Source organism: Rana temporaria, chromosome 5 (assembly GCF_905171775.1).
Source record: "Rana temporaria chromosome 5, aRanTem1.1, whole genome shotgun sequence".
Lineage (NCBI taxonomy): Eukaryota > Metazoa > Chordata > Amphibia > Anura > Ranidae > Rana > Rana temporaria.
Genome location: NC_053493.1, coordinates 384002939 through 384018018, shown reverse-complemented (window position 1 = coordinate 384018018; position 15080 = coordinate 384002939). Strand labels below are relative to the sequence as shown.

The window sequence follows — 15080 nt, the reverse complement described above, 5'->3', positions numbered from 1 at the left end:
GTGGTATCCACCGTACAACACATGGGGCTTGGGGTTCCGTCCATTATTGCATTGGACTCTGGACCATTGGCAGCTGACAGAGGTTTGCCCTAGGACTGTATTTTACATTGTTTTTCTTTTTAAATTTATGAGATATTTTCACTTATTTATGGAGGCTAATTAAGTCTTTCACTATATTAAATCTGTGATATGTACAGTATTTAGGAATACGGCTATAGAGAAGTCTTGTATTTCAGTCACATAAAAAAAAAAAAAATTGGACTTATTTATTCATTTTTGTTGTTTCATTATTTATGTAGCTATAGACACTTAAAGCGGTGGTTCACCCTCCTTAACAACAGTCTAGCATTAAATTCGGCATAGTAGCGCGAGCTACAGTATGCCTGTCTGTATTTTTTTATCCCCGTACTCACAGTGCTATTGTACATTGAAGATTCCGTCTGCCGCGGGGAATGGGCGTTCCTATGGAGAGGGAGGATGATTGACGGCCGGCTCTGGCGCGTCACGCTCCCCGAAGACAGCCGGAGTAGGTCTCGGCTCTTCACGGCGCCTGCGCACAGGCTATGCGCAGGCGCCGTGAAGAGCCAAGCCTATTTCGGCTATTTCCGGAGAAGCGTGACGTGCCAGGGCCGGCCGTCAATCACCTTCTCTCTCCATAGGAACGCCCATTCCCCGGAATCTTCAATGAACAATAGCACAGTGAGTACGGGGATAAAAAAATACAGACAGGCATACTGTAGCTCGCGCTACTATGCCGAATTTAATGCTAGAGGAAAAAAAAAAAAAAAATTTTTATATAGGGTGAACCCCCGCTTTAAGCCTCGTACACACGATCAGTCCATCCGATGAGAACGGTCTGAAGGACCGTTGTCATAGGTTAACCGATGAAGCTGACTGATGGTCCGTCGCGCCTACACACCATTGGTTAAAAAAAGGGTCGTGTCAGAACGCGGTGACGTAAAACACAACGACGTGCTGAAAAAAACAAAGTTCAATGCTTCCAAGCATGCGTCGACTTGATTCTGAGCATGCGTGGATTTTTAACTGATGGTTGTGCGTACTAACGATCGGTTTTGACCTATCGGTTAGCAATCCATTGGTTAAACTTAAAGCAAGTTGACTTTTTTTTAACCGATGGTTAAATAACCTATGGGGCCCACACACGATCGGTTTTGACCGATGAAAACGGTCCATCAGACCGTTGTCCTCTGGTTAACCTATCGTGTGTACGAGGCCTAACTCATTTGGATTCAATGATTTCTAGTATGAACACTGGCTGGGGTACCATAAATATTCATTGTATGTGTTCAATACATAATACATTCTGGAGGGCAAACTAATGTTAGTTGGGGGTCATTTTAATTGATTTTTGGGGGATAGGGTTTGATTTTTTTTTTGGATTACAAACTTTTTTATTGAGTGCAAAAAAAAAGGTACAATATAAGATATCATGGAACAATAGAAATACAATATCTTTAAGTTATCATGGTTGGAGTTTATGACAAAATAAAACAATGAATGAACTGAATCTTTCTTATAGTTAAAGTGGGGGTTCACCCGAAAAACAAATTTTTAACATTAGATTGAGGCTAATTGTGGGAAGCACAATCAGGTGTTTTTTTTTAAATCAATGCAGTACATACCGTTTTAGAGATAGATGTTCTCCGCCGCTTCCGGGTATGGTCTGCGGGACTGGGCGTTCCTATTTGATTGACAGCCTTCCGACCGTCGCATACAGCGCGTCACGAGTTGCCGAAAGTAGCCGAACGTCGGTGCGCAGGCGCCGTATAGAGCCGCACTGACGTTCTGCTTCTTTCGGCAACTTGTGACGCGATGTATGCGACGGTCAGAAGGCTGTCAATCAAATAGGAACTCCCCGTCCCGCAGACCATACCCGGAAGCGGCGGAGAACATCTATCTCTAAAACGGTAAGTACTGCATTGATTTAAAAAAAAACACCCAATTGTGCTTCACACAATTAGCCTCAATCTAATGTTAAATTTTTTTTTTCGGGTGAACCCCCACTTTAATGCCAGTGTTAAACATGTAATCAGGAGTAAGATCTTGTTTTGTTTTCGTTTTTTTTTATTTTGGTAGGGATATGGATGCTTGGATTTCTAAAGTGTAAATTTTTTTTTAGTTTTGGTTAGAATAGTTTTAAATCCTTGGTCAGGTTTTTTTTTTTTTTTGCTGTGTGCATTTTATTTGGGAGATTTCCCTTCACATCCTGTTCTGTGGATGCAATAGAAAGAATGGGAAAATCTCTGCATTCCACAAAATAAAGGGATACAGGAGGACCCTGTGGGAGCTTACAATATCAAATCAATTCATCCAAAGAAAAAAAAAAGAATAAAAAAGAACGGAAGATAGTAGAATATATGCAGGTATATGTTGTAGAAAATGTTGTTTTAAAAAGAAATGTGATTTATGGATATTGATCAAGATTCTGTATATTGAATAATGAATGGGAACAGATACATAATGTGATAGAATCTTGTTTATATGAAAACTTTTTGTACTTAAAGGGGTTGTAAAGATTTTTTTTAAAATAACAAACATGTTATACTTGCCTCCACTGTGCAGCTCATTTTGCACAGAGTGGCCCCGATCCATGTCTCCTGGGGTCCCTCAGCGGCTGTCTCTGGTCCTCCCCGTAGGAACTCCACACATTTATGCAAGCAAGCTCGCATGGTGTGGAGTCCTTGCAGGCACGCTCCCTCGGCGTGCCGCGTCATTGGCTGCGATGCTTTCAATCCATCCACTCTAGCCAATCAACGGCCAGGCTGAGGGGCGAAGAGGATGTCGGGGACGAGCGCGGGACCTTCGAGGGGCCAGGTAAGTATAACTGGGGGCCCGGGAGGGGGGGGGGTATTGTCGGAAGTTTTATCACCTTAATGCATAGGATGCATTAAGGTGAAAAAACTTTTACCTTTACAACCCCTTTAAGAAAAAGACCAATAAAAATAAATTGAAAACAACAATATAAAATCAAAAAGTGATGGTCAAGCGATACAAAAAGTAATAAAACTGAAGGATAAGCTGAGGGAGAAAGTAAAAGTACAGGTTATGGCGAGATACACATCTTGGAGATATGAGTTTTAATTTTTTTTTACATTTTGTTTCACTTTCAGTCCCAGTATGGCTCCTCATCGGCATGCAGACAGTATGTGATTGGGGTTCTAAATCTTCAAAAAGTTGATAATGAGCAGACCAGTCCTGTTTTTTATGAGCTCTGGATTGTATCTTAGCTTAGTCACAGCTGTGATTTATTAAACTTCTGTATACAGTGAGCTTCATTCTGCAAAGCTGAAAGTTGACGTGGCTTAATGTGGAAAGGAGACTACAGCTCCACCTGCTGGCTATATAGAAGGTTATAGAATAGTAGTATGCAATATAATATACTTACATACTTACACTTACATAACTATAAAAAGAGAATTATTTTAAAAATGTCAAAAAAATTCAAAACATGATAAACAAAGAAGCAATATGTACCAGCCCACTAAAGATTCCCGTTACTATGAATTCCGTGATATCCACTACACTTCTACTGCAAGATCCCTACATTTTCCACTAGATAGGATTAAGCATATTGTCACACAAGACAATGTTGTGGATTGGTATCTCTCATGGGAGCAATCAGCTTTCAATGGGAGAACTAAGAATACCTGAAATATCAGTTTACATGACATTAACTGGTGTTCCCAGAGCACCAAATTGATTGCCCCAAGGCAATTTTAAGTAGTAGAGCAGCTGAAACTGTATGATAAGTTTTGTGTCTCCCTTTATACACTTCAACCTTTAACCAGGTTTGATCTCTAAAGGTGTCTTGAAAAAAATGTAATTTGGCTTTAGGTTAAAATGTACCTCATTGCTGTTTAGAGTGTACTATCCCTTTACTAAAATATCTAAAATAGCTAACATAGTAGTTCAATAAATATTTACCGTATTTATCGGCGTATACCGCGCACTATTTTGCCCTGAAAATCAGGGCAAAATCGTGGGTGCGCGATATACGCCGATACCCGCTTTCCCGCCACGAGTTTTGAATACTGCGCCGGCATATACCGAGCGCAGTACACTCGTGTAACTTCGGGCAGTCTCGGCGCCTCTCGCACTGACGTCCTGAGCATACAGGACGTCAGCGCGACAGTTGCCGAGCCTGCCCGACGTTACACGAGTGTACTGTGCTCGGTATATGCCGGCGCAGTATTCAAAACTCGTGGCGGGAAACGAGCGGGGAGGACGCCGGCCCCGCCGAAGAGGACACCCGATCCGCCGAAGAGGACACCCGATCCGCCGAAGAGGACACCCGACCTGCCGAAGAGGACACCCGACCCGCCGAAGACAGACGCCTGACCCGCCGAAAACGGACGCCCGACCCGCCGAAGAGGACACCCGAAGCCGCAGAAGGACGCCGGACCTGACGAGGTCGCCGATGAACGCTGCGCAAGACACCAAAACCGTAAGTACAAAAAAACAAAAAAACATTTTTTCCACAGGAATTCGGGCCACTTTCGGGGTGCACGGTATACGCGGGAGCGCGTTATACCGTGATAAATACGGTATATAAATTAGGCCACGAGGAGGATGTAAACCAATTCAAGTGGAACTAAACCCTCCAAGGAAGCTGCCATCTTTGCCTCTGTTTGATCTGCAGTTGCCACAGTGCATCACATGCATACCTCCCTCCCAAATTTCTGAGATGGGAATGAGGGACACCTATCAGCAAAAGTATGTAGGCATAGGACACACCCCTTGCCACGCCCCTTAAAGGAGAATTGTACAAAAAAAAAAGATTGGTTAAATCCACAAGTGCTTTTTTTCCCACTACTATTCCTTTATATTGGCTTTTGGAATTTACAAATGCAGCAATTTAGAAATCAGATTAAAGTTTAGCACTGGGAAGCACTTTTTGATAGATAAAAAGTGCATTTTATATACAACTATATAGATCAGACCAAAATGAGGGACAAATGAGGAGAATGAGGGACAGAGGGACATTGCTCCAAATCAGGGAGAGTCCCTCGAAATCAGGGACGGTTGGGAGGTATGCACATGTGATCAGTTAGGACACTAGCCATTTGATGGCTTGACAGCTTGACTGAGAGCACAAGCAACTGTGACAGTTATCATTCATTCCATGCTTTGAATGTATCTGTTTTAGGGACACAGTTCAATGGGTTCACTTCTACTTTAATAAGGAATTCTAATTGTTAGATTTTTTTTATATTTTCCCAGGCACAATGGAACATCTTTTTACAATGTACAGAAGATTGCTCCATTTTGGTCACACCTGCGCTTTTGCCACTGGCAAAACGTTCTCACGTCAGGATTGTTATGCGGGAGAGATATATCATGGGATCCTGCAAGCGACAGGATCACATATGGGATTTGGGATTCTCAGAAAAAGTAAAGAGCATTTCAGTGACTATATGCTCCACTCATGCATCTGGGGAGTCAGGGAGAAGGACTGCGGTGGAGCTCAGGGAGAAGGACTGCGGTGGAGCTCAGGGAGAAGGACTGTGGTGGAGGTCAGGGAGAAGGAATGTGATGGATCTCAGGGAGAAGGACTGTGGTGGAGCTCAGGGAGAAGGACTGCGGTGGAGCTCAGGGAGAAGGACTGCGGTGGAGCTCAGGGAGAAGGACTGCGGTGGAGCTCAGGGAGATGGACTGCGGTGGAGCTCAGGGAGAAGGACTGCGGTGGAGCTCAGGGAGAAGGACTGCGGTGGAGCTCAGGGAGAAGGACTGCGGTGGAGCTCAGGGAGAAGGACTGCGGTGGAGCGCAGGGAGAAGGAATGTGGTGGAGCTCAGGGAGAAGGACTGCGGTGGAGCTCAGGGAGAAGGACTGCGGTGGAGCTCAGGGAGAAGGACTGCGGTGGAGCTCAGGGAGAAGGACTGCGGTGGAGGTCAGGGAGAAGGAATGCGGTGGAGCTCAGGGAGAAGGACTGCGGTGGAGCTCAGGGAGAAGGACTGCGGTGGAGGTCAGGCAGAAGGAATGCGGTGGAGCTCAGGGAGAAGGACTGCGGTGGAGCTCAGGGAGAAGGACTGCGGTGGAGGTCAGGGAGAAGGAATGAGGTGGAGCTCAGGGAGATGGACTGCGGTGGAGCTCAGGGAGAAGAACTGCGGTGGAGCTCAGGGAGAAGAACTGCGGTGGAGCTCAGGGAGAAGGACTGCGGTGGAGCTCAGGGAGAAGGACTGCGGTGGAGCTCAGGGAGACGGACTGCGGTGGAGCTCAGGGAGAAAGACTGCGGTGGAGCTCAGGGAGAAGGACTGCGGTGGAGGTCAGGCAGAAGGAATGCGGTGGAGCTCAGGGAGAAGGACTGCGGTGGAGCTCAGGGAGAAGGACTGCGGTGGAGGTCAGGGAGAAGGAATGAGGTGGAGCTCAGGGAGATGGACTGCGGTGGAGCTCAGGGAGAAGAACTGCGGTGGAGCTCAGGGAGAAGAACTGTGGTGGACCTCAGGGAGAAGGACTGCGGTGGAGCTCAGGGAGAAGGACTGCGGTGGAGCTCAGGGAGAAGGACTGCGGTGGAGCTCAGGGAGACGGACTGCGGTGGAGCTCAGGGAGAAGGACTGCGGTGGAGCTCAGGGAGAAGGACTGCGGTGGAGCTCAGGGAGAAGGACTGCGGTGGAGCTCAGGGAGAAGGACTGTGGTGGGGCTCAGGGAGATGGACTGCGGTGGAGCTCAGGGAGAAGGACTGCGGTGGAGCTCAGACAGAAGGACTGTGGTGGAGCTCAGGGAGAAGGACTGCGGTGGAGCTCAGGGAGAAGGACTGCGGTGGAGCTCAGGGAGAAGGACTGCGGTGGAGCTCAGACAGAAGGACTGTGGTGGAGCTCAGGGAGAAGGACTGCGGTGGAGCTCAGGGAGAAGGACTGTGGTGGAGCTTAAGGATCAGGGGCCAGATTCACAAAGAAGCGCCTATCTTTAGGCGGGCATAGCGTATCTCAGATACACTACGCCGCCGTAACTTAGAGCGGCAGGTCCCGTATTCAGAAAGAACTTGCGCTCTAAGTTACGGCGGCGTAGTGTAAATGGGCCGGCGTAAGCCCGCCTAATTCAAACTAGGCTGGTAGGGGGCGTGTTGTATGTAAATGATTCGTAAATGATGACACGCTTAACGAACGGCGCATGCGCGTGCATGCTTAGTATCACGTTGAATTTTCAAAGTAAATTACGCCCGCTCAATGCTTAGTCGACGTGAACGTAACCTACGCCCAGCCTCATTCACGGACGACTTACGCAAACAACGTATAATACGACGCTGTTCGGACGTTTCTGACGTCCATACCTAACATGACTTACCCCTGCTTTATGAGGGGTAACTTTACGCCGGTCAGACGCCTTATGTAAACGACGTATCTTGATACGCCGGGCGCACGTACGTTCGTGAATCGGCGTATCTAGCTCATTTGCATATTCAACGCGGAAATCAACGGAAGCGCCACCTAGCTGCCAGCGTAAATATGCACCCCAAGATACGACGGCGTAGAAGACTTACGCCGCTCGTATCTTGGCCAAATCTATGCGTAACTGATTCTAAGAATCAGCTGCATAGATACGACGGCGCACATTCGAACTTACGACGCCGTACGTGGAGATACGCCGTCGTAAGTCCTTTGTGAATCCGGGCCCAGATCTGTAAGCACCTTCAGGTCTTGGAAAGAGGTTAATCCTATCCAAGCCCATGCTTACCTGCTCTGTACCAGCCATAAGTGAGTCTTTTTGTTGCTGGCTTTGAGGACAACCACAGAGAACAGATGCTGATCAGGAAACTGGACAGATCCACGAAGAGATGGGCTGCATCCGCCACCACTGCCAGGCTTCCCGCCATATAGCCCCCTAGAAATAAGGAGACAGAATCAGTAGCTTGTTGAATCTGTTCTAGATCCATCAACAACTTTGTAGTTAGAGCCTACCTGATTGGATTCAAATGGAATTGATTGTTTTGTAATATATTCAACATTTTCCAAGACCCATAACATTTTCTATGGTGTGCCACAAGCACCATGCTGTCTCTGCCTTCTTTTATATATATAAAAGGCCCCTATGGACCTGGGCAAATTTTACATTTCCACTATGGATCTGTATATTAGGCAATAACTGTCGCTGTGTAGGATGATAAAGTTATACATACAGGGGGCTAGATTCAGATAGGTGAGCGGATCGTTAGATCCGCGTAATCTATCTCATTTACGTTACGCCGCTGCAAGTTTTTCAGGCAAGTGCTTTATTCACAAAGCACTTGCCTGTAAAGTTGCGGCGGCGTATCGTAAATCCCCCGGCGGAATTCAAATTCGGCGGGTAGGGGGCGTGTATCATTTAAATGAAGCGCGCCCCCGCGCCGACCAAACTGCGCATGCGCCATCCCAAAAAAATCCCAGAGTGCATTGCTCTAAATGACGTCGCAAGGACGTCATTGGTTTCGAAGTGAACGTAAATTGCGTCCAGCCGTATTCGTGAACGACTTACGCAAACGACGTAAAAAATTAAACTTAACATAGGATACGCCGCACATACCCCTCATATAGCAGGGGTAACTATACGCCGGAAAAAGCAGAACGCAAACGACGTAAAAAAAAAGCGCCGGGCGGTCGTTCGTTTCTGAATCGGCGTAACTCCTCATTTGCATATTCCTCGCGTAATAATACGGAAGCACCACCTAGCGGTCGGCCTGGAATTGCAGCCTAAGATCCGACGGTGTAAGACACTTACACCTGTCGGATCTTAGGGATATCTATGCGTAACCTGATTCTATGAATCAGGCACATAGATACGACGGGCGGACTCCTTTCTGAATCCGGCCCACGTTTTTTTGGGGACAATCTAAGCATTAGTTTTATTTTAAATAAATTTAAAAAAAAATTATTTTATAATTTCTCCAGTTTAAAATTACACTAACATTTTGTTTATGGTACAAACAAAGTAAGACAAAGTTATTTATTTTTTTGCAAATTTCTACACTAATAAATAACAAACAAAAATTAAAAATTAATTATAAAAAAAGGGAAGAATTAATGGGAAAAATAATAAAGGGAGAAAGGAGTCAATTGAGGTGGATTAGGATTTACTAAGTTATAATAAGAATACATTTTATTAAAAAAAATATATATATTTTTATATATTCTGTAAAGTGGTATTAATCCCCAAAAATGTTATAATGTATATTGCAGTTTACCAATCCTTAGATGTGGTGGCTGCAATAGTTTCCTTTTTTTTCCCTTTATTTCAACGGGTATCCTGCCAGGAACACACTTCCTGTATTATAGTGTTTATACTCTGGATGGAGGAGCAACAGGGGCACCTTTGGAAAGCAGCATTGTTAGTCTGAGGGGGGAGGTACTGTTATGCCTTGTACACACGATAGGATTTCTGACGGACTAAAATCTGATGGAATTTTTCGTCAAAATTCCGATCAAGCTGTCTTCCATCAGTATTGCATACACACTGGCCCAGATTCAAGAAGCAATTGCGCCCGTGTAACCATAGGTTACACAGCGCAATTGCTTACTTGCTCCGGTGTAACGAGTGCTCCTGATTCAGGAACCTCGTTACACCGACTGCAGCCTAAAATCTGCGCGGCATAAGGCTCTTATGCCACGCAGATTTTAGGCTGCATTCTTGTGTGGGCCGCTAGGGGGCGCTCCCATTGTGATCAGCGTGTAGTATGCAAATTGCATACTACCACTGATTCACAAACTTGCGCGGGCCCTGCGCAAGCCAGGTACGGAGTTTCTGTACGGCAACTTTAGCGCAAGGCTGCCACTTCTAATAGTAGGGGCAGCCAATGCTAAAGTATAGCCGCCGCTCCCGCGACGTGAAATTTGAATTTCACGTCGTTTGCGTAAGTGATTCGTGAATGGCCCTTGCGACGCCATTTGCCGCAATGCACGTCGGGAAAGTTTCCCGACGGAGCATGCGCTGTACGCTCGGCGCGGGAGCGCGCCTAATTTAAATGATTCCCGCCCCGGCGGGATCATTTACATTGCGCGCGCTTAAGCCGGGCAATTTTGCCGGCGCGCCCTCGCAATTTACGGAGCTACTGCTCCGTGAATCGAGGGCAGCGCAAAATATTTGCGGGGGCGCAGGGCAAAATCATTGCCCTGCTCCCCCGCAAATATCGCGCAAATGTACCTGAATCTGTCCGACAAAATTCCCACCGCACAAAACGCGGTGACGTAAAACACTACGACGAGAAAAAGAAAAGAAGTTCGATGCTTCCGAGCATGCGTCGACTTGATTCTGAACATGCGTAGGAATTTTCTCCGACGGAGTTCCACACAGACTATCAGAATTTCCCATAGGATTTTATTCCATCAGAAAAATGTAAAACATGTTCTATTTTCTTACTCTGATAGAAAACAATCCTATGGGGCCCACACACAATAGGAATTTCTGATGAAAAAATTCCATCAGACTGTTTTCATCAGAAATTCCTATTGTGTGTACAAGGTATTAGCAGAATTAGATGGGCTTGACTATAACAAATTAAAGTCGAACTTCAGCCAACACTTTATAAGCAGGTACAAATGGAACCTTGGATTACGAGCATAATCCGTTCCAGGAGAATGCTCGTAATCCAAAGCACTCGCATATCAAAGCGAGTTTCCCCATAGAAGTCAATGAAAACGAAAATAATTTGTTACGCATTGACTTCAATGGCATGTAATACCGCATGTGGCCAGAGGTGGGGGGGAGCCTCGGAAATACTTCAAGGCTCGGGGACAGCTCGGCTGAACTCAGAAGACCTCAGAAAGGAAACAGAGTATTTCTGATTTTTTTTCGAGTATTTCCGAATGACTGCGACATTATGGCGGACACATCGGACACTTTTGACCAATTTTTGGGACCATTGTCATTTTTACAGCGATCAGTGCTATAAAAATGCACTGGTTACTGTGAAAATGACAATGGCAGTGAAGGGGTTAACCTGTAGGGGGCGCTGTAGGGGTTAAGTGTGTCCTAGTGTGTGATTCTTACTGTAGGGGGGCGTGGCTGTAGGTGTGACATCACTGATCGTCGTTCCCTATGACAGGGAACAGATGATCAGTGACAAGCCACGGAGAAGAACAGGGAAAGGCTTGTTTACACTTACCTCTCTCCGTTCTTCAGCTCTGTGACCCGATCGCGGGACACCGGAGGCGATCGGGACCCATGGCTGGGTTCTTAAAGGGGACATGTGCGCCCTTGTGCCCAGCCGTGCCATTCTGTCTACGTATATCGTCGTGCGGAGGTCCACAAGCGGTTAATATATTTTTTAAAATTTCTTTAGGCAGATGGTGACATCTGGGGATTTATTAACCACTTAAGGACCGCCTCCTGCATATTTACGTCGGCAGAATGGCACGGCTGGGCACATGCACGTACAGGTACGTCCTGTGCTAGTACCCAGCCGTGGGTCCCGGGCACGCGCCCGTGACCCGGTCCGAAGCCCCGTGACCGGGACCGCGGGACCCGCGGACCCGATCGCCTCTGGAGTCCCGCAATTGGTCCCCGGAGCTGAAGAACGGGGAGAGCTGTATGTAAACACAGCTTCCCCGTTCTTCACTGTGGCGGCGGCATCGATCGTGTGTTCCATTTTATAGAGATTCACAATCGATGACGTCACACCTACAGCCACACCCCCCTACAGTTGTAAACACACATGAGGTCACACATAACCCCTTCAGCGCCCCCCTGTGGTTAACTCCCAAACTGCAACTGTCATTTCCACAGTAAACAATGCATTTTAAATGCATTTTTTGCTGTGAAAATGACAATGGTCCCAAAAATGTGCAAAATTGCCTGACGTGTCTGCCATAATGTCGCGGCAGACCTCCGCAATGTCTCTATACAGGAAGCGGCCAGTAACATAAAGGATTACTAAGGTTCGCCTGCCCCTGACAGTGACTCGAGCTGGGCATCGCCTCTTAGTGAAGGATTAGCTCGGGCGGCTCGGCTGCTCTAGTCCTGCAAAGGGAACTGCGTTCCTGCTGTGAAAAAAGTGCAGGAACTCCGTTCCCATGCGTTCCCGCAGGACTTGAGCCCTGAGTCCATGGTACAGCAGGCACACATCAGGAATATGAAGTGTTGGGTTTATATACTCGGTAAGATAGAAATGCATTTTGTACTTACCAGCAATTTCTGCCACAATAAATCCCAAGCAAATTACTGCTGCAATGTAAAGCTTCTTCCTGGCTATTATGTGTTCCTTCTGCCTGGCTTCGTGGGCTTTTGTATTATTGCTGTGACAATGGTATGTGATGACTGATTGGCGACAGTCCTCATCCTGATTTTTTTCTTTAGTAAACGTCCCCGGGTCTCCACTGTATAAAATAAGAGGAGATTTCAGCAGTTAAAATGGAAACACACCCATCGCACTGACATCAAACATTGTAAAAGCGGGAGCCTCCAGCCCTAATAGTTTTGGTGACTGAACCTAAAAGTAAGGGTTTATGTAAGAGATGAGGATAGGAATAGGGTTAGTGTCTGAATTATTCCTTTTGGGTTTAAAGTAGAACTATAGAAAAAAAATTATTTTTATTTTGGATGGAGAAAGGGAGGGTCATAACCCCAGTCAGATCAAAAACCTGTCTGACACTGACAGTTTCTCCCCACCCCTCTGTAAACTGACCACGGTGTATCATGGCTGCTGAGACCAGACACCGTGGTCAGTTTACGTGCCCCTGTCATCAGCAGCCTGCTATCTGCTCTCCTCTCTGCTCTGGTGTCCTTCTCCCCTGCCCCCCCCCTACAAACCTTTATACACCATCAGCACTGCCTTCTATTGCAGTGTCCCCTCTGTGAATGATTTATGTATATAAATGCTGTAAATACCTAATTTAAGAGCCGAGATTGCGATCACTTGACCAGCCAGCTCTCTCCCCCTCTCCTCCTCCCCTCAAGACTGACATCAGCAAAGCAATCTCAGCCCCACCCACTGCATCTCTCAAAGGAGGAAAGGAGAGAGCTGGCCAGTCATGTGATCGCAATCTTGGCTGTGAAATTAGGTATTTGCAGCATTTATATTTATAAATCACACACAGAGGAATACTGCAACAAGAGGCAGTGCTGATGGTTTTCAGGTTACAGTGGCTTAACAACCACTTTAACAGCTTAAGACCCGGACCAACTGCTTCGCTTTACCTGACAATTGCCCATAATTCCATAATTCACTGTTACCAATTATGGCTCAGGGGGTTTAGTACACACCACACGCAGGTCGGCCTTGTGTAGTGTGTTGTGGTGGTTAAGAGACAGAAGACAGAGAGAGAGAGAGAGAGTGTGTCATTTTTTGTAGGTAGATAGAGCAGGCAGGCTAGTCAGTTAAAGTTACAGGGCCAGATTCAGAAAGAGATACAACGGCGTATCTCCTGATACACCGTCGTATCTCTGAGTGCGCTCGTTCGTATCTATGCGACTGATTCAGAGAATCAGTTACGCATAGATACCCCTAAGATCCGACAGGTATAAGTGTCTTAGGCCCCGTATACACGACCGAGTTTCTCGGCAGAATTCAGCCAGAAACTCGGTCAGAGCTGAATTCTGCCGAGAAACCCGGCCGTGTGTACACTTTCGGCCGAGGAAGCTGACGAGGACCTCGACGAGGAAATAGAGAACATATTCTCTATTTCCTCGTTGTTCAATGGCAAATTCCGGCTCGCCGAGATCCTCGGCGGCTTCACAAGGAACTCGACGGGCAAAACGATGTGTTTTACCCGTCGAGTTCCTCGGACGTGTGTACGGGGGCCTTACACCATCGTATCTTAGGCTGCATTATCAGGCTGGCCGCTAGATGGCGCTTCCGTTTGTTTACGCGAGGAATATGCAAATTACTATTTTTTTTTACGTCATTTGCTTTCGGCTTTTTCCGGCGTAAAGTTACCCCTGCTATATGAGGGGTATGTGCGCCGTATCCTATGTTAAGTATGGCCGTCATTCCCGCGCCGAGTTTTGAAATATTTACGTCGTTTGCGTAAGTCGTTCGCGAATACGGCTGGATGTAATTTACGTCGAAAGCAATGACGTTTTGCAGCGGATTTTCGAGCATGCGCACTGGGATATTTTCACGAACGGCGCATGCGCCGTTAAAAAAAAAAGTAAAAAAACGTAAAATACGCGGGGTCAAGCCAAATTTAAATAAAACACGCCCCCAACATCCCCATTTGAATTAGGCGGGCTTACGCCGGCCCACATACGTTACGCCGCCGTAACTTAGGGCGCAAGTTCTTTCTGAATACGGAACTTGCGCCCAAAGTTACCTGAGCGTATCTGTCTGCAAAAAATAAGGTGAGAAAATACCAAGGGAAAGCTATATTTGTGGGGAAAAAAGGACGTCAATTTTGTTTGGAAACCACATTGCACGTCCGCGCAATTGTCAGGTAAAGCGACTTGCAATAAGTGGCCCGGTCATTTGGCAGCCAAATGGTCCGGGGCTGAAGTGGTTAAAGCCACAAAATACATTTTATTCAGTGAAATAAAGTAATTGGATGTTTTACTAAAGCAGACAACTCATGCCTGGTTGGTGGTATTTGATCACCATTGGGTGTCTCTGCCAAATCGAAACTACCAACTGTTTTTTTTTCGCTGAATCTCCTTACCATGCAGTTCAGCCACAGAGGATTTTTTTTGAATTCTCAACAAAAGCAGAGTTACACTTTAAGATTTATATGTATTTTACTGACAGAAAAGCTTTTCCAACCCAGACAGGTAAATAAACTCTCTTTGTGATAACTACAATGAGAATCCTGTTAATATCTTTTGTTGGAGACACTATAAAGCTCCTCTTTACTGCCGGTGCATTGTGTGATTGTAGCATCCATTGCACTCACCCTCCTAATAAGTATCCAAAACTCTCTACAAAGGTAGGATTAGGAATATCAGTCTGACAATAGAACAATAGCGCTTTTCTCCTTTGAAGCTGCAACACCTGGGCCGCTTTCCAAAAGGGAAATTTTCTGATTTACAGTACCGTGAATAAATCACAATCAGGAAACAATGCAGAAGCAATCAGCTTTCATAATTAACATCCCCGATAGTTCTCCGCAGTGTTGCAGGCTCACTCATTAAGAAATACAGATATGTAAAAAAAAAGAGTGATGCG

At 46.2% G+C, this 15080-nt stretch overlaps 1 protein-coding gene across 1 annotated transcript in view; it reads right to left on the bottom strand.

Annotated features, from left to right (window-relative positions):
• The window catches only part of SLC30A8 (solute carrier family 30 member 8), a 68154-nt gene that overhangs the window by 21217 nt on the left and 31857 nt on the right, over window positions 1-15080 (bottom strand). The window contains exons 2-3 of the mRNA XM_040354878.1: window positions 12113-12303; window positions 7694-7840 (exon numbers count right to left, since the gene is read on the bottom strand). Of these exons, the coding sequence (XP_040210812.1) occupies window positions 7694-7840; window positions 12113-12303 (338 nt within the window). The remainder of the gene's footprint in view (window positions 1-7693; window positions 7841-12112; window positions 12304-15080) is intronic.